The sequence below is a fragment of the Thermobia domestica genome, chromosome 9 (assembly GCF_964235325.1).
Source record: "Thermobia domestica chromosome 9, izTheDome1.hap1.1, whole genome shotgun sequence".
Classification (NCBI taxonomy): domain Eukaryota; kingdom Metazoa; phylum Arthropoda; class Insecta; order Zygentoma; family Lepismatidae; genus Thermobia; species Thermobia domestica.
In genome coordinates this window covers 121933776-121954722 of record NC_137462.1, presented here as the reverse complement: position 1 = coordinate 121954722, position 20947 = coordinate 121933776, and the positions used below count along the sequence as shown (strand labels likewise).

Here is a 20947-nt window from a genome sequence, read left to right as displayed (position 1 = left end):
GATACAATATATGTGTGTCACGGACAGTTACGTCCATATTATACACATGCGTCCATATTATATGGTAAAAGTTTTCTGCGTAATATCTTGCTGAAGGGGAGATTAAAACTCTTAGACCACTTCTTCTGTATCCCACTGGTCACACGTTATTGCACTTGTGTAGTAATGGTGAGTAATTACATTATATGGCTTGAACCCAAAATACATTTTTTAATATTATTAATGGCTGAAATAATAGATTTTATCATTTGAGATTAACTTATTTGCTGAACATATCCGAAATTCTTTTTTTTTTCTATTGTAATATGAACAAGAAAATTATCATGAAACGTCTATAGCAGATAAATCATACAAATAAAATAACAGACGTCCCAATCGCTCCCTGTCCATATTCCAGGAAAAATACATCAAATTACCATCTGCATCAACTTAGTATTCTAACTGTTTAAGACTTTTGAATCAATCCAGAGCTCCTCGTCGCTAAGCGGTTAGCGTGCGCGCCTTTGTTGTGAAAGACGAGGGTTCGATTCCCGGCGGAAGCTCATGTGGTTCGGATACACGTAAAACTGTAGGTCCACGTCTCATATGGTCTCGCTGCTGAAAGGAACTCTAAAGCCAAAAATCAATCAAATCTTAAAATCGATCCAGTACTCCCCCCAGGTTGCTTCTTAAATATATGAAAAATGGCGGCTCAGGCGCTTCCGGCCTAGTATTCAGGGATAAAATATAGCCTATCACCATATGCATTATATTGGGTTTTCAACAGAAATACCTGCAGGATATTTTAAGGAGTGGGAGAAAAAGACCGATACACAAAAATAAAAATGAAATGAAATATTTCGGTTTTACGTTCCACGATTGTACCGTGCAGATAAAAGGTAATGTATGATGGGAATGAATGAAATGGGGAAATGAAGAAAGAGAACTCAAGAAAAGCAACATATACGGTGTTTGTCCACCACAAAGTCTACTGGTGCGAGCACACACACACACAAGCGAAGTCATGAATATACGTACCTTGATACACGTAATATTTCATGTGAAACAATTAATATTAACCCACATTGCATAACTTTATTTGCTAGAGTAAATATGTTAAATAATGGAGTGGATTAGTAAAGAAATCTAACTTTTTTTGATTTGTATTTCGAAAAACCGAACCTCTTTAGTAACTCCAGGGGAGGGCAATTGCCATCTTTGGTCTCTGCTGCGGGCGCCCATGGATTTGAGTGATGAAGAAAAAATTAAAATGCTTTCATTCTAATTTCTCACATTAAGAATACAAAATACGGGCCCAAGTTCTCGCTGCCCCGTATGCCAGGATAAAATATAGTTCATCACCATTTGCATTAAATACGCTTCTAATCGTGAAATAATTTTTAAAATCTTCAGTCGTTTTTGACGAATTAACTGGTTTGAAACGTGCAACACAAAGTTGATCACATGATTTTACTCGCTTGCCCCAGCGTGTTTCTCGTTCATGGTGTAGCTATCGTTGCAGTATCAAGGTTTTATTTTTTGATTTGTCTGGATGTTGGTATTCAGATTTCATTTCAGAAAAAAAGTGGCAGACTTTGAACAGCCAACTTTAGGATTTTGTGTAATTCGTTGCCCACCTATTTTACCTACTACTCTGTTTTTATACTAGCTGGTAGTCGTCTCTTCTTGCGATATCTAAAGACGGTAAGAGAAGTTTGCAACTCTCACATTCTGATACTACTTTTCATGGTTTGCTTTAATTTTATGTAAATCAATAATTAGTATTCATCTACTAGGATGCTGCAGTGAATATCTAACATAGCCTCATGACAGAAAAATGTAATAAAATGTCAAAATGTTGAATCCATACACTTTCTGTGTTGTGTGCTGAACAGGGTTGGAAATTATATAATAGAGCAGCATAAAAATTACCGTGTTCTATCTAGAATTATCGAACACAGTGTACTTAATAATAATAGTAATATAAACGTAAAACATTGGGATATTTTGTTATCTTACGCTCCGAACGTACGTCCTGCCTGAACGTTTTACATGAAAGAAAATAGCACAACACCCTATATAAATTTCATTCTCTCTATACTTCTAAAAATAACAATCAATTTCAAGATCTGAGTCACGCGAATATAATCTACTTATTTTAAGAAGGTATGCTTTTAGAAGAGTCGATATTAAATTCAGTTCCTGGAATACTATTAATTTCAAATGCGGATCGATTATTTTAATATTATGAAACATCAGTATTATTCCTGCCTTAAAAATAAATAAATTGCTATTCCTGCCAGAAAGTGGTAGTTACGAAATTTAGCTTTCTGTTTAACGTCCTATGAATATGCTCCGAGATTAAGCAAGTCAGTGATGATTAATGAATGAAATGGTGGAATGAAGAATGTGGGAGGAAACGGGAGAACTCCGAAATAATACACGCATATGATGTTTATCCACCATCAAACTTCAGAGCAAGCTAGGATCGAACCAGGCAATAATGATTTCGGACTTTTTATCCCGGAGGAATTTCAATACCCAGAGCGTTTAAGTAGTACTGCGAAAATATTGGTATTGATCACGATCGGATTTGTCTACCGGGGGGAGGGGAATTTCGTAGCTACGTGGGCCACCCCTAAAATCATAACTGAAACCAGGGATCCGCGCAGAGATGAACATTATACTATTATACTACTGAGCCTCTGTGTTTCTTTAAAATAGTAAATTGGATCCTAATTTAAAAATAGATGTAACAAATAAATGTCTTTCTAAAATAAATTCTTATTTTAAGTATTTCTTCACATCAGTATTTGGATTTTTATTTTCTTCACTGAGTTAATGTCTAAATAGGACTTTTCAAGAATCAGTTGATGTTATTTAAAAAAAAATCTACAGTATAACAGAAATTGAGTAACAAACAACGTCGACTATTTCGCTGAAAGAAAGATTGTTTTAAGAGTTCAGGGAGGGAAAAAAAAATCGAAGTATGCACGGAAAATGTGAGGTAGGCCTGTGTGATTCTTCAAACTTCGATTTACTTCAAGTTTTAACATATAACTAAAGTGTCATGAAGATTGTAATAGTGACAGTGCAAGTAAATGTCATTTTACTTCTGTTTTTTGAAATCTTCAACTCATTTCGGAATAAAGATCGGCTTTCCTCTCTACCTCCTATGCAACAGATGTGTCATGTGTTTCCAGGAAAGACCAAAGTATTTTACAAATATTATTACTTACAACCTGCTGATTTCGACAGGTTTTTGACAAAGTACTCCGTGGTTTTGTTTCCAAGGAAGCTCACCAGAGAAGGCCATGTGAGGACACTTGAATTGGCAGTGAAATAAAGCACACGAAACAAACGGTTAGTCGTCATAGTCTATTTGGATATATGATATTGTCACTACTTCGATCTCTCTCTTTTTTCTTTTTCTTTCTTTTTTTTCTTTTTTTTTTTTTTAATCGTTCTAAATTTCAAATACAAGTTATATTTAAAATTTGCGCTTTACAACTACTGTATTTTCTTGTACAGTAGCTATGTTTTGATCATACTCCGTACAGTCAAGCAAACTATGGTGTATACAGCAATATTGTTCAACTCTCTATAAAAATGCTGAGGAAATGAGTAAGATCTAAGAGAATTTGTAAGGATTTAGGCAAGGTTGTTATAAAATAGAGGATGCACCCATACTGCAAATTCACGAAGCCATACGTTACAGCTTCGCAATGCCTATTTAACCATCTTTGTTGAATCAACATATAAACTACAATGTCTTACGTTCTGTTTTTGAAAATTAAGCAAACAATATGAAATGAGCTCGATCACGAAACCAACTGAGGTTAATGAGCTCAAACCCGAGTCCTACCTGATAGTAATGAGTTCGAGCCACGTTAAAGGTTACGATTCCAATCCCGAACAAAATTATTGCGCGCGAGCCCAAATGAAACAAACCTAACTGCGGATAGAGCCCGAGCTCCACATAAGTGCAAACTCCACTGATATCAGTAAGCTCGAGCTCCATTTATTATAGTGAGCTCGAGCCCAGTTTGATTTGATTTTCAGTTTAGAATCCCTTTCAGCAGCAAGGTTATATGAGACTTGGATCTACAGCTTTACGTTGGGATCCGAACCAACATTACTTCCAGCCGGAAATTGAACCTTGGTCTCCCCGCTAAAGTCGAGCCCAAGTAAACAAGTGCCAGAAAAAAGATTAGAGAGTGCGGGAGCCTCATTGGAGAATGTCAGACCGAGACCGAGTAAGTGCGAGCCTCATTCAAGAATGTGAGCCCGAAGCCAAATAAGCGTGAGCCTCAATGAGAATGATAACGGCGCTCGAGTAAAACTGAGTGTAGAAGCCCAACCCCGAGCCCAATAAGCGTGTTCCTGAAAGATATTAGTGATCACGAGCTCCAAGGAGGCTAATGAGTGCGAGCTTTATTGAAAAATGGAGCCCGAATAAGCACGAGTCTCAAAGAGAATAGAGAGCGCTTGCCCTTGAAGGTAATGAACATGAGCACAAATGAGTTCAAGCCTCACTGACATCATTGAGCACGAGCCCATTGGTGGCAGTGAGCCCGACCCCACTGAGTGTAGTGTGTTCGAGCCGAAGTAAAAGTGTACTTCAACGAAATTAGTGAGCGCGAACTTCAAGGAGGCTAGTGAGTGAGATCCTCATTGGAGAATATGAGCCTGGGCCGGCGTAAGCACAAGCCTCAACGGGAATAGGAACACGAGCCCATTGAAGATAATGAAAACAAGCCCGTAAGCTGTACGTGTAACCATTTTGAACGTTAAAGCGAAGATTTAAATAAAAATAATCGCAATAAACACTACATGCTCACTGAAGAACTTAATATTTTGAGCGAACATTTATGGCGGCAAAGAGAGGAGCCAATCAGGTTTAGCAATGCTCTCTTGTTTTTCGGCTTCACCGAGTTACGGGAACGACGATAGCAATGGGCAAGTCCTCTATACGTCCTTGCATTTAGGGTTCTTTTCTCGGACTTAGTCTCTGGAAAGCAATCTACGTTTTTGCGATCAGAAATGTGTACAATAAAGGAAGAAATCCGAAAACTGGAAATTTCCTCCTACAAGGACGAAAATTAGGTGACATGGCAAAATTATACATGCAATTACATTACTTGATTCAAAACCTATAGAGTACTATCGGTAGACATGGAAACTTGAAATTTGGCACAAATATAGGATCAGTGATACAAATAACGGAACAATTCGAAAACTGGGAATTTTCCCCTCCAAGTAGGAAAATTAGGGGTCAGAGGATTTCTTTTTATAGTTACGTCACTTGATTAAAAACGTAGAAAACTTCTAAGGGCACTTCCACTAGACATAACTTCAAATTTGGTACAAATGTAGAATTTGTGGTACGGAAAGGAAAAAATATCCGAAAACTAACAATTTCCCTCTCTAAGGAAGGAAAATTAGTGGGGCTGTTCAAAACTACATAGTGTTACATCACTTACGATGGTTCAAAACAAATAGGGTACTTCTCGTATACATGGAAAATTGAAATTTAGTGCAAATGTAGGATTTGCAATACAAATAAAGGGAAAAAAAATCCAAAAACTGGAAAAGTCTATCCTCCAAGAAGGAAAGTTAAGTGGAAAGGACAAAATTACATATCATTACGTCATTTATGACGATTAAAAACCTACAGGATTCTTTCTATAAACATGGAAACTTGAAGTTTGGCACAAGTGTAGGATTTTTGTAGTACAAATAAAGGGAGAAAAAATTCGAACACTTGAAATTTCCCCCTCCGTAGAGGAAACCTACAGGGTTAAAGCCGAAAATTAGATCATGTCACATCACTTATGAAAATGGTTGGAAACCTATAGAGTTTATGTAAATATTGAAACTTGTAAGTTGGAATAAATGTGGAATTTATAGTACGAGTTAAAAGTCCCGAAACTCGAAATTTCCTCCTCTATGGAGGAAATGCAGGAGCAAAGTGAGAAATTACACTTATGAAAACTATTCAAAATCTATAGCCTACTTCCTGTAAATATGCAAACTTGAAATTTAGTACGCATGAAAGAGATAAGTTGCAATAAAATACAAAAAAAATCTCTCTGAGATGGGGAATTAGAGGGCAAAGGCAAAATTGCAAAATTTACATTAACTTGTGAAGACTATTATAAACTTCTACCGTCCTTCCTGTAAACATAAAAAACTTTCAGATCTGAGTAAGTGAGAAATCCTAACACATACAGTAGAACAATTCCTCTAAACAAAGGATTTTAAATTCCACACAAATGTAAGTATTTGGTATAAGCAATGATAAAACTACTAAAAAATGTTAACTCTGCCAGTTCATGGAGAATAACAGGGACACAGGTACGTTTTAAATTGTATACTGGATCGTTGAGTTTCTGTCACTAAACAAACAAACAAACAAAACAAAAAAAAAGTACTTCCTATAAACGAGGAAATCTGGAACTTGAAAGGGAAAAGTAAAGATTGAATATTTATTACTGTCATTATTTAATACACAAGAAATCTAATGGTCTATCTGCTACTTTAGATACTAAGGAGACTACTAACAATGCTTTCCAAAAAATCCACTAGAATCACAAATATGAAAAACAGAGCAAAGTTTTTATTTCATTCGCCGAAAAAAAAAATCTAAAACGATATCAAGTATTATTGAAATTCAAAAATTGGAAAATGAAATTTGCAACTTTAGTGCTGAAAAGTTCTATACAGTATGGTCTATAGAGGCTTTTGCCTGGCAAGTTGTTCTCGGCAAATTTCATATTCCGATTTTCGAACTTCAGCAGAGCTTGGCATTGTTTCAGATTTCTATTCTTTTTCTTGCCGAATGAAATAATAAAGATACGAGATGCTTTTGGTGGGATTCGTATAATAGTTTTAGGTACAACCGGTAATCCTATTTAATCGGAAACGTTAACAACGGCAAATTTTTGGAAGGATGTTGACAATACGTTTATATCAAAAAGCACTATCGGCAATATCTCAATCCGCTGTGTGTATATAACGGTTTTAGTTGTAAATTACGGAGTGTTGCTACGCAGGCGTTGAATTTCGCTCTTACAATAGGCAACTGAAAATAGAAACAGCTGTTTCTCATTGTACGACTCGCCAAGTTAGTGGCGGAAATTTATATAGTCATTAAGCTTTTCAACAGGGGGAAGACGGTCAGTTTTTTCAACTATGATTCTAAAGGCTATACAAAAGTTGAAAATTAGAATTATTTGGAAGAACTGAGAAGTTATCGCTTCATTACACTGAAGAACAAGTCAACATCCTTTCCATGAAAGCTACTCTTGACATCTTACAGTCTGAAGAAGCCAGATGCTTGATAGAGGTTATTGGCCTGATGGAATTGACAAGAAAAATCTTGCATCATAAACGACTGACACTGTGGGACTCGAACTCAGGATCTCCAGAAGCATTTATATACGTTCACCCTTAATTTTGTGATACCAAGCTGAACAATAATTTGCATCAATTTGTCAAACAGGGATACAATTCAGATTTTTTTTAAAAAAAAAGACTAATTAATAACTCTTACATTTATTTATTGTTAGATAAAATTACAATGGCCACGGATCACGATGCTGAGTAGTATAGTTGATTGTTTATTCACACTACATTTAAGTGAATAAATAAAAGATATTCAGGGAAACACCAACCCTTTTCATAACAATCATATTAGCACGCAAAAAAGAAGCACCACAGAACAAAAAGAGACTTAAAAGCTAGAACAAACACATGAAAAAATTACAGTATAAAATCAGTATGGCACCTATCAATCGACTCACTGGTGGGTTGGCATCTTCCTCATCTTCTTCAAAATCTGGACAGAGAAGCTACTGTTAGGAATTCTTTAATTTATTTATCTCTGTTATTAATTATTGTTCATCAACCTTAACTCAATAGAGTTTTCTGTGGCCATTGCAACTATGAAAAAAAACTGACTTATTTTTTTACGAACATGAAACAATAGACAAAAAACGTAGAAAGAGAGAAATATAGACAACAAAAAAATACAACAACAGCAGCTTCTCTATCCATTTTAAACATTCTGTAAACAATTCCCTATAGCTGAAGCAAACAGCAAATGTTACTGCTTCACAAGCACATATAAGTTTCCTTCATTGATCATTTTATTAATTAATTAGTCAATCAGAGCGAATTTTTCTTGACACATTTGTTAAATATCCATAATATTTGTTAATTATTTCGAGATTCTCACATAGATATAATAACAGCTAAAGGGACATAGTCTGCTAAGTACCTCTGCTCTAACCTGACATACTGTACAGCTTATGACAAGAATAACTAAGATTAGCAATGAAGGAATGTGTAATACGAGTCGTGCCTGATATTTTTGTTTTTTCTTCTCCCAATCAAGAAAAAAATATATTAAAGATAAAATTATCTTTCACTTTCCACCATATTATTAATAACTAGACATATTTTTATTTTTTTAAAATACCACTACAGACACCGATTTGTCACAGCGTACAACAAATTTAAATACTAAGACACTTTCATATTGGCAAAAATGTTAAGAAGTGACAATATGTGTGCCTAACTGTACAAGATTTTCATTTTTTTAAAGAGATATTTGGTGCAAACTGACTCATCTCCTAGTATGTATAATGCTTACATATAGGAGAAGTGTTCTTTTCAAATTTAAAATTAAACTGACATCCTTCTTGTATTAATTAATTAAACAAAAAAGAATTCCTTTATCAAAATTCATTCATTATTATTAGCTGCTATTATTTCACATCATATCGGCAGAATTAATAATGATATACACGATTCATGAAATGGGCAAAATGTACAGCATACAAACTTCCCTCCATAATTGTAATAATACTGATATATCCTGTGCAATCACTGAACTTAGCAGAATATATATATATATATTATATTATATGTATATTTATATATATACTTTTTTATTATAGTCAGTAGTCCCCTTACGTTTTCAGCTGTAGAAGATAAATGCACTACACTTGGAATAACTACCATGGAAGGACACTTTTCCTCATTAAATAAAATGGACATAAGTGATTCTTTTTTTGTTTTCTTTTTACAAAAGCTGGCAAATACTTCTTAAAGAGTGGGGAAACTAAAAATCATTTATAGAAATGTTTAGCTACAACTACCAATGCTACTCTGTGTCATTTTTTGTCTTGGACATACAAAAGAGATGTTCATACAAGGGGTACAGCCACATCCGTTTTATTGATGATACACCATTATTATAATTATTATTATTATTACTTTCTGCTTACAAATTAACTTTATACAAAACTTCAACATATACAAACTATTAATGTACCCCTTTGAATGACATCCCTATTAAATGAGCCTATTGTCAGCTTTTCCCTCGTCTATTTAATGAACTTTTCATCTCTTCGGAGGGTTGTGTTGTTATTCTCCACATTTTAGTTTGATAATATTAGCCAATTCCATATAACTTCCCTTTTGACAGAAAGAAATATACAAAACACTGGAATAAAAACCTTGAAGGTGGAATGGCTTGAAGCTACGTACGAATAATAGAGGAATACACTCAGTTTTCTTTGTAGAGTTTTCACCACAATACAAAAGAATGATATATGTATATATATATATTATTTTACAGTTCTTGTTTTTCTTTATCCATAAATATTTTGTCAGCCAATTTGCTTTCTGTTACTGGAGTTTGATCAAGCTTTTTTTTTTTCTTTCTTTTTTTTTAATGTCTGAGAAGTTCATTGTAGTTTTAGTGAAATCTAACTAAGGGTCACTGACCAGCCATATGAAAAGAAAAACACTATGAACTTCTCTTGGGAGCAATGAAGAGCTCTTTGTTCTTGAAGAATGAAGATTTTTATTTACTCCTTAGCTTCGAAATATTTATAAGTTGGATTTTCATAGCCATTGATTTGCATGTTGGCAACATGTCGCTCTTCGGGAGTTGCGGCTTGGTCAACCTCCACAAATCCCTGAAACAAACATTTCAAAAATAGCTTACAGTAAAGTATCAAGCTTACAGTAAAGACGCTAAAAATGCTATAGTGGAATATTGCAATAATACATTAATATAGCAATCCCATCAAAACTTAAGACTTAACTCTTTCGCTACCACCGAGACGTATGTGTCTCATCATAGTTTCTAGCACAACCAATGGTAATTTGACGTTATCGTATAACCAGAGGCAAAACTTGTTTCACACTGCAACATCTGTACAAAGACTCATGCCACTGAACAAATTTATTATATAAAACTGCTTCAAACAAATTTCTCATATAAAACTACTTTGATTTAAATATAATGATGAAGTGATTGTCAGTAGGTTAAGTTACCAACTTGTCAAACTTTTGTAGTTATATACACATTCTAAATATTTTTATGCCAACACATATAATAGGTGTAAATATACGAAATTCATTTACTTCATTACCAAAGGAACATACTGTGTATGTCCCACGTAAAATACCACTGGAATACTTAAATCACATTCCTTCCACCGTTCAAAAAAGAAGTTTTTTTTTTCCTTTCCTTTCTAACGAGTTATTTAAAATAACTATATACTAATGTCATTCGGTAGTATATAAAGGTTATACACTACTAAGTTTTCCTATAGCAGAAAAAATCGTCCATTGATCGTCATTTACATAACAATTAATAAATTTGTTAAGTTCACCCCACATTTTGATGACATGTAACTGAGGAACCAAAGGTTTCCACTTGACCAAATTTGAAATAGTGCTAGATTTAATGAGTTCAGCAGGCATTTGCAATATGGTGTGCACAGCTTTGGTTCCCGGAGTATCGTGAATCAAGTTTGGGATTTGGACCTAGTCGCAAAAAAATTAATGGCCAATAACTAAAGAATCAAAGGTCTATACATTATAGTATTTCATATGCCTAGCAAGGCTGTCAAGTTCTATCATCTCAAATTTGATGAAGATCTAATGTGTTCGCATCTAAATTGCAATTAGTTTTTTTTTTTTTTTTTTTTTAATTGTTTTGTTTTTGGACTAAAATTGGACTAAGTGAAAACCTTGACTTTGATGGGCAATAAATTGGAAATCAAAAGTCTCCACTTGAGCACATATAAAATGGTAGTAGATTTTAATTGGCCTAGCTGGCTTATGAAATATTATGGAGTTATTGGTCAACGAAGTTGGGGTTTGGACTTAGTCAACAAATAAGTTCAAACCCTAACTCTGATGACCAAATGTCTGTACATCATGATATTTCACTACTACAGGATGGACAATATAGTTGACACTGGAAGTACTTCATATGGGGTACTGAACTGTATGGTTTAAAGACTTCGATATTATGAAAGTTAGAGAAGAAATATTTAGAGAGCTTTGAAATGTGGTGTTGAAGAAAGATGGAGAAGATAAAATGAACAGTGAGAATTACAAAACGAAGATGTTTTAAAACGGATAGGAAGGAAGAAGACGCTTTTAGCCTGCATCCTTCGTAGGAACGCCAACTGAACTCGACACAACGTGAAAAAATTTTTGTCTTCATACCGCAATTGAGGGAAAGATGGAAGAAAAGCGAACAGTAGTAAGAAAATGAACACAACAGATCGATGATTTTAAAAATAGAAGAACATTTTGGGAATTAAAGAAAAGAAGCTGAAGATCGAGAAACGTGGAAGAAGTATTTCCAGGCCAAACCTTCTCCTCCTTCTTCTTCTTCTTCTTCTTCTTCTTAATAATAATAATAATAATAATAATAATAATAATAATAATAATAATAATAATAATAATAATAATAATAATAATAATAATAATAATAAACTCATTAGCTACCTTTGTGACTGATAAACCAAACGAAGGACAATAATAAAGTAAAACTGGCTACATTGATAACTTGTTAATATATTAAAGCATTGAAAGATATCACTGTATTGTTTCAAAACACAACAATTATATACACACACACACAGAAATGTATTACTTATCTACAAATAGTGAAAACGTCATCTCACTGAATGAGAAAGATACACTATACTATAAGTGCTTTTCCTCTGATTGCAATGTTGAAATGCAGGATCGCGTCACGTCAGATGTACATTGATAGAGTTGTGAGCATGAAATATTTCAAAATGAGATATTTGCTAGAGCTGTCTATGCAAATTGAACACCTTTACTGATTGCAGAAAATCCGTACTGGGAAGATCTTTTTCGGAAATTGCAACTGACATGGAAAATGTCCAGTCGATTTCCACTGTCAGAATCACACCATGACTTGATTCGATTATGCTTTATGTCCAGGAGTGAATTTAAGATAGAAAGCGCTTCATCATTTGGACTAATGTGTGATGGGTGGACAAACATAAGAAGAGAAAGTATCTTTAACTTTGTTGTAACTACACCCGAGCTAGTTTTTCATAAGTTCTTTCCAACTAAAACTGCGAAACATGATGCTCCATACATTGCTAAAACCGTAACTGATGTGATGGAACAAGTCGGACCAGAAAAGTTCATTGGCATAGTAACAGATAACGCAGCAAATATGAAAGCAGCAAGAAGAAAAGTGGAAGAAAATGACTTACATGTCACAACTTATGGTTGTAAGGCACACGGTCAGAACTTGCTTATTAAGGGCATTGCGAAAACAGATAGCCTGAAGCACCTTATTGGCCAAATAAAAAGTGATAAACGAAATCAATGGGAGTACAGTGGTGAATGCAATGTTCAGGGAGGCGAACTTTTCCACGGGCCAAATACCATCCACTCAGTATCAATCAAGTGGTTTTCCACCATGTCAGGTTTCGAAGAAACTGTAGGTGGCTTCCGAAAAGGTGCAGATTTTGTTCTTTTTGGAGAAAGAACCGCATCATTAAGCTAGCGTATATGTTAGTTAAATTTTAGACCGGCTATATAAGGTGAATGGCGATGAATTGGGGTTCGCCGAAGACCAACACTAACAAACACACGTGGGGTTTTCGGGTATTCGCTACTTGATGCGACTGGGCTCTTAATTTCTGAACTTTTCTCGGGAACAAGAATTGTTTGAGTGGAAACGTCGGACGTCTGGATTGCCACAGGTTTACAAAAAGTAGCTGCAACACTGGCAAAGGGCATAGAAAGCGAGGAAGGGAGGTTTTGTGTGAAGCGACACTTAGAGTCGGCTGCAGAGATCTTCTCAATAACCATTGGCTCTCGGATAAGTTTTTCACGTTGAAAGGCTGGACCGTCCCGAGACCAAGCAGAATGCTCGCAATTGCAATTAACACAAAAAGGCTTGGTCACTGTACAGGGTTCCACACAATGAGTACCCTTGCCACAATTAGCACAAAAAGCACCACTCGAATTACACGACGTGCTGGTATGCTCGAAGTATTGACATTTGAAACAGCGCAGGGGACTGTGGATTAAGTCTATAATAACCAGCCTTCAAGTAGTCCGGAAGTGTAGTAATGAGTTTATCTGACTTCCTACTTTTAATGCGAGCTATCTTTACAACATGTTGGTCAGCCAGCTTCGATTTAACCTCCCCTCAGTGGCGTTTAGGAGACTCCAACATGATATCACACCGCGAGAGACCAATAACATGCCATTACATAATTTCTTGATATCTTTAACCTGTCCGGCGTTATAAGTAATAACTTTACTAATGAGGAAAGGGGAAACACCCTAAATATCACATGGACAGTTAACTTTATCATTGTCACTAGCAGTATTATCTTTAATACAAGATATCGGTTACAGGCGTCGCGATACTTGTCTTTTCCATAGTATCTACAACTTGAGAGTTTGTCTCACTCTCACTTGTTTTGGACTTTTTACAAGAGGGTGAGCCCATATATACATATTTTGCTGCGAATAAAGATTAATCCAATCAAAACACAAATTTATTTCTGTACTTAGCTAGATAATTCCTTTGCATTTTAAAAGTTGCTTCATAAGAATTCTTCATTGTATTTCCCATTACGAGAAATTATTATTATCTTATTAGTAATCGGAATAGGGGTCTCAAGTGTTCAAAGTCGAACGTGGAATATATCTTCTGAATTACAATTTTGACAGATTTACGGTAAGTCAGATTGTCGTTGCAAAAGAATAATAAATATTACTTTTTATTTTAAGTAAAATTTCATTTTTAGCATTTGTAGGGATATACCTAAAAGCTATTAAAATGGTGGCCCAATTTCAGAAATTATACACTTATTATTATTATTAATACATATATGTTTTTAAGTAGTAAGTACAAGTACTACATATGAGTGACATGACTGTTGTCTGAAAATAAAACATTTTCGATGTTTCTTCTTATTTTATTTCTTTGTTCTCCTCTCTTGGCTTAACTATTAATTTTGATCGAGTCTTTGAGTAATCAACTTCAAGAAAAACAATACCAGATCGTATTTTTATGTTAATAATAATAATAATAAAACTTATTTAGAGTGTTGCAAAAAGAAAAGTAAATACTTTGTTCTCGTAGTATAGATCACTTTGGGTAAAAGATTATACGAAAATAACAACTATCCTTTTCCTATAGTCCTTCTTAGAAATAATTATAATAAGATAACATCTTGGAAATAATGAACGACAAGTACTAACCTGGTTGTGAGGCAGTCGAGCGTTCCTTCTTCGAAGAACGGCGATTCCAACTATCATAGCGCCCATCAGAGCAATGCCAGCAAAGGCTAATGTGAAGTAGATACTCTTATTCTCTTTATGGTATACTTCTCTTCTAACAGAGTATGTCTAAAACAAAAGAAAGAGTATGTCTGAAAATATTTATATAATAAAAAATAATTCTGGAACATTTCCATGAACACGATTCCTAAAATTACATAATGTAAAATAGGTATAGTATTCAAGATCACATTATTAAATTTTAGTAGTAAAAGAGATGAGCTGTGAAATATTTTCCAATAATTCAATTTACGAAGATTGTAAAGTTGGACAAAGAGTCTCTTATAGTGAAACAACAATTTCCAGTCTTTTTCAGTTTCTGGCACACTTGTGCAATTTAAATCTACGATATATCTATAATTTAAAAAAAAAAAAAAAAAAAAAAAAAAAAAAAAAAAAAAAAAAAAAAAAAAAAAACAAACTATGGAACTGTAACTTCCTACCAAACAACGAAAAAAAAAGTTATTGTTATCACTTTGGAAGTTTATTAGAAACCTTTCTATAATTAGAGCTGGTAGATATCTATCTGTGTACAAAATATGGGTGGTTCTAGGTGACTCCTTTCTATAGGCGAATAGAAAGTTATATAATACAGAACTCCACAACACATATTCGTCACCGAATATTACACATATAAGTAAATAGAAAAGTATGAAATGATTAATTAACTAACTTATTTAACGAATTTCCATATACAGCCTCTAAGGACAATTTGACTTGAAATTAACAATACAATGGCAAAGGAAGAGGAAGATATTATTCCAATATTCGTCTGGTGGAACTGCGGAAAGAACCCTGGAAGAATCTCAGTCAGGATGGTCGGCCACCAGATTAGAATCCTAAATACTAACTTACGCTTGTTCGTTAAATATATCTATGTGCTCAAATGGGAAATATACGATGAGATGCATTGAGTGTCAGTTGGCACATCTTTGAAGAAAAAGGAACTCTTTGGACAAGCTAAGTAGAAGAGAGTAATGTAATTAGAATTGGATGTTAAGGAAATAATTACCAATCTATACTGGATGGAATCCAATGGATTCATTGGCAGGCTTTACTAAACTACGATTTTGTTAATCTGTGGAAAGCGAGATTGTGTGCTAGTTAACATATTATATATATATATATATATATATATATATATATATATATATATATATATATATATATATATATATATATATATATAAGTTCTTTCATGAAATAATTGGTTCTTTACGCACAATTTTTCAAAGCTGGATTTTCCGCCTTCAAGAATTACAATTACCTAGGTAGAAAACTATTTTATACTATTAGTTTTAACATGGTTTTGAGTTATTTCGCGAGAAACAATCATAAATTGAAAATACTTAGAGATAAAATGCAGATGTATCTAGTTTAAGAATATAAAAGTTTTATTTAATGAAGTCGACTTTTCACATCTAGGATGTAATATAATTATGATAAGGATATATTTTCCAAACAGTTGCTATATTTTTTAAACTTAATTTATGAACATGTTTCTATAGGATTATACGACACACGGAAGTGCTATATTCTCATATATTCTTTTCTTGGATTTTAATTTTGAATCCCTGCTCTAAAATCCAAATGCTTAATTGATAATACATCATCATATGCAATGTACCGCACTAATTTACAGATATTTATCAATTTAATAAAGACATCTTTAGAAAGTGCAACTTAACATATTAATATGGCGTTGGATAACCTTTCGCCTTTAGAACAACTCTGATGTGATGTAGAATTGAGTCACAGAAATCGTGAAGCAAGTGGAATATTACACCACTGCGGGTGTAAAGGCATCACTCAGTTCCATAAGAGACGGAGTCGGTTATCTGCGCCGGATTCGTGTCTTCAAAATGGACTATAGATGTTCACTTACGTATGTTCAGGTTTGAGGAGTAAGAGAGCCTAGGATCATTCCAGTGTTCCTCGAATTACACCACAATAGCTCAAGCTGCGTAATGGGCACATTATCATCCTGGAATTTGGCGTTGTTGCCCGGAAACATATGGATCATAGGATGCACATAGTCTCCTAAAAAGGCGACATAATCACGGGCAGTGATGTGACCGGTTAAAGTCAGCACAAGACTCGCTCAAAACTACGTTAATGCGGTCTATACCATCACAGAGCCGCCGCCATGTTATAAGGTCGGCAGACATACTGCGGAACATAACGCTTCTTTCTCGGGTTCCGCCACATATAAACACGACCCGTGGTTTGTAATAAGGTGAACGATGACTCATACCTTATTACACGTTTGCAGTCATCAGCGGTTCACGCTGCATGTTCGGAGCACCATTGGTGTCGTGTTGAAGCCGTGGTGGGTCCTTAGCAGCGGTTTCGCCCCTACAACCCGATCTCGTATACTCATGTCTTGTAACTTATAGTGTACGTACTATGATTATCAGTATAGGCTCTGAGAAATGCTGCTCGAGTTTTCAGTCACTTGCAGCTGACGATTCTGAGTAACAATCCGTTTAAATGCTCGGCGAGATCTGTCACTGAGAGTTTTCTTCCGATTTCTATTCCTCTTCTCTGATATGGCTTAGCCGTGAGTTTTGTAGTCTATCACCACTTTGGACACTATCCCTCGGGATACATCTAACATACTTGCCACTAGCGCCACGCTCACACCACATAAAAGGGCGTTAATTTGTCATTTTTGGAAACAAAAGGTTTCGTTCATTTTATACTATTTTAGTCTGTTCAATTCACTGCACACTGTCACTCTACTGCTCCCTTATTTTGCTCACTCTAGTCTTTCCCTTATTTTGTCATTACTGCATTAATTAGAATACCGTATTTAATTAGTTTATAGACATGAAAACAGCAATGTGTTCTGTGCTAAACCAGCCAAAGATATTAGTATGCGATGCAATTATTATTACTTAGGTGGATAGTGCTTGGTGTGATGTGAGGTAATTTGTATAAAGGACCTCATAGTCATAAGGTCATGGTGACTTAGTGATGGATCAGCATACTGTGACATTTTCTGTATTCCAGCTTCCTCCTGATTTGTACATGTCGGTCTCCATTTACTTAGAGCGAAGATAAATTTCAAGAATAATCCATAAGATAAATTATCGCCGGATATTTATGCCATTTTCCATTGCTTAGAAAAAAAAAGAATTTGAATCATCATTGGTTTAAAAGTGAAATCGTGGAAAGAAAAGTAAAATATTACAAAACATGTACGTTAAAAACCTATTTTTCTTTTTTTAATTATTCAAACGATCGAATATCGGCTTAAACATTGGAGGCTTTAGTTTTCCATATGAATTTATATTTCGTGAAGACTTGATTACAAACTTATAAACTACCTGAAGTCAATTCGAACAATTAACACTTTTTGTTCCACATCTCTGAACATTTTTAACATGAACTAAAAATCCTGGAAAATAACTGAATCACATGAGTAAGTCAGAACATTTCATTCTACGAGAACATTTCATTCGTTCTCGTATTGTTTTTAATATGTGCATATTGTTGTGTAACATTTCTATGATTTTCAGGTAATACGTCGTGTGTTTTATTTCCGAACCGACAACTGTTTCGCTGATCTTATCGCCAGCTTCCTAAGGGTCAGCATTAAGATTAACGAAACAATCGTCGGTTTAGGATTAAAACACACGACGTATTACCTGATAAATCACAATGAGAAATGTTGAACTATCGTCGTGCAAGCTTAAAACAACGAATATTGTTGGGTAGGGTTTATAATTTGTACTTCTCTTAAATGAAATGTCAAAACGAGTACTATAGTCAGAAACATTGATGGAATCATGACTGACTGACTGACTGACTAACATACATACATACATACATACATACATACATACATACATACATACATACAGTGCGCGCGGAAGTATTGACGCCTAAAGCTTGGTGTCAATATTTTTCGCGTTTTTACACACCATCCGCGTACTTCCTTAATGACACCGCGTAAAGTATTGTCGCTCGCCTGCAGGAAACTCGCCTGTTGTGTTAGTTGCTGTAGAGTAACAAGTTTCAATTTGCTCTGGTGGGTCGACAGGATTACTTGGAGTGTGCACGTGCTCTTGGTATTTCATGTAATTTTGATGCTGCTCTATGTGTGTTGCGATCTCATTTCTTTGTGACACGATGCCTTACTGCGTTCTGATACCTGGTGAAACTGAGGCGGTGATTGCCCTGTTTAAAGCTGGTAAAAAATCAAAGATATCTTTAGGCAAACGGGTCTGAAGCTGAGAACAGTACAGCATTTAGTGAAACGTTTTAAGGAGGAAGGAGAAGTCAAAATGCCCCATCCAAAACCAAAGTCTGGTAGGTCTAGGCAAGTGTCTCAAAGAACGCTAAAGATCATGAAAAGGTAGTTGCAGACGCAACCTTCTTTAACAGCTAGGGAATTAAAAGAAAACAATCCTGCATTGCTTGGTAATGTGTCCCTACGGATGGCGCAGGAGAAAATCCATGGCAACTTAGGTCTAAGTAATTACAGAGCTTCCGGAAACGCCTTCTTACAGAGGATCATCGTAAGAAAAGACTGGCTTTCTGTAATAAAATTAAAATGTTTGGACTGTTAATGACTGAAAAAAAAAAAAAAAAAAAAAGTGCTGTGGACTGATGAAGCCACGTTTTTCGTTAGTGGCACTGGCTGCCAGCGAATGTACCGTCTTCCTGGTGACGATTCCACCCTTCCTCAGCAACACATGTCCATCTGTAAAACACCCTGCCACTATATCGGGCTCCGAATTTTCATTATTTCTACTGAATACATTTTTAAAAATACGAAATTATAGTACATAAATACTTACTGCTTCATTGTGGCTAACATCATGTGTCTGCGCATGAGCAACCTTTACTGCCTCTTCGTGATGTGTTTGGATAGCTGGATCGGAGTCTGGAATAGGTGCAATTCTTTCATCTTCCATGTTCTCTGGATCGAATTTTCGGACTTTTTTACCCAACGCTGCTTCCACTCGCTTCTTTTCTTCTCGAAGCTCTTGTCGTTCCTTTTTCCTCTGCTCCTTGCGCTGCTTCTCCAGTTGGCGCTGACGTTCTTTTTCTACAACACAAACAAGTAAAATAATATGATAAAGGAAGGATTTTCAGCACATCACTATGCATGATAATGAAAACACAGCATCTAATAACAACTCTTTTGTGGGTTGAGTCAAGTTTACTTCAAAGAACACCCTGAAGAAAGAATTGAAAATCCAATTTATTAGCATAATGAAGATGTAAAATCGTACCAGTTAACTTACCTCAGAAGTAATATGTAATAATATTAGGAATTTTGACGCTACTTTTCTTGTTAAGAATTGAAATTACAAGATGTTCCGAAATTCTTGTTACAATGTTTGAGAAGTGATTCACTTCACTAAAATAAGCCAAGAAGTTCATTGTATGGTTCGATACGCTTACGTGTACGCAACTATTATAAATATGCTTCAGTCACGAACAAATGTTATTGTGTTCAAAACATAAACACTAGCAGGCAATGAAAGTCGGATACGAGGAAGGATCGGAAGAAAACCAAAGATGGCCGACCTCTCCTGCAAGAGGATGGAGGCATCAGTCTACAGCTGATCAATAACCTATCAACACCTTTCTCCTGGGGCCGCAATGGGCTATGGAGTAAAACCCTTTAAGCTTATCTCTGGAGGATACAATGAGCTACAGAGAAATCCTATAATAAGTCTCCTGAGGCTGCAGTGAGCGAAAGAGAATTCCTTTAATCTCCTACTCCGGAGGTTGCAATGATCGGGAGCGGAGGAATTTTCGTCATAACCTAGTCATATTGAACTTTTATATTCGAAGCCACTATTGTGTGTGTCAAGGACTTGATAAACTCTGAAAACATTTAGTGATTTACAAAGAAACTTTGCAAACTGTTATAGATATTTATTTTATAAATAAAAATAGGTGAAGGACCTTATATCCCGGACTTTTATTAGACTCTACCGAACAAAACATTGCAATATGTACAAAGAATCGAAATCACCTTTGTTTGAAGTTACAAGAATAGATGAAAAGCAAACTTTTGAAGACCACTTAATCTCTATTCACTTCATCATACCGAATTAAGGATCTTAGTACATTACGAAACGAATTTTCCGTAAGAATATAGCAATCTCGAATAATCAGTCTAGGGAAGATATTAATACGAAAAATCCCTTCTTAACGTTCTGAATTGGATACCATTCGCTAGTTTTAAATTTTTCTTTTAAATTTTCTACGGTTTTTAAGTCAATGGTGTTTACCTTATGTAGTTTTGAAATTCACTTTCACACACATTGCGAAGCTCGTAACTGAGAAACGG

The 20947-nt window shown here is 35.1% G+C and overlaps 1 protein-coding gene across 1 annotated transcript in view; it reads right to left on the bottom strand.

Moving 5' to 3' along the window:
- Positions 1–7520: 7520 nt before the first annotated feature.
- Positions 7521–20947, bottom strand: part of Appl (amyloid-beta-like protein) — a 516672-nt gene continuing 503245 nt past the window's right edge. The window contains exons 10-12 of the mRNA XM_081771803.1: positions 19440–19690; positions 14557–14703; positions 7521–9968 (exon numbers count right to left, since the gene is read on the bottom strand). Coding sequence (XP_081627929.1) covers positions 9858–9968; positions 14557–14703; positions 19440–19690 — 509 coding nt within the window. The 3' untranslated portion in view covers positions 7521–9857. The remainder of the gene's footprint in view (positions 9969–14556; positions 14704–19439; positions 19691–20947) is intronic.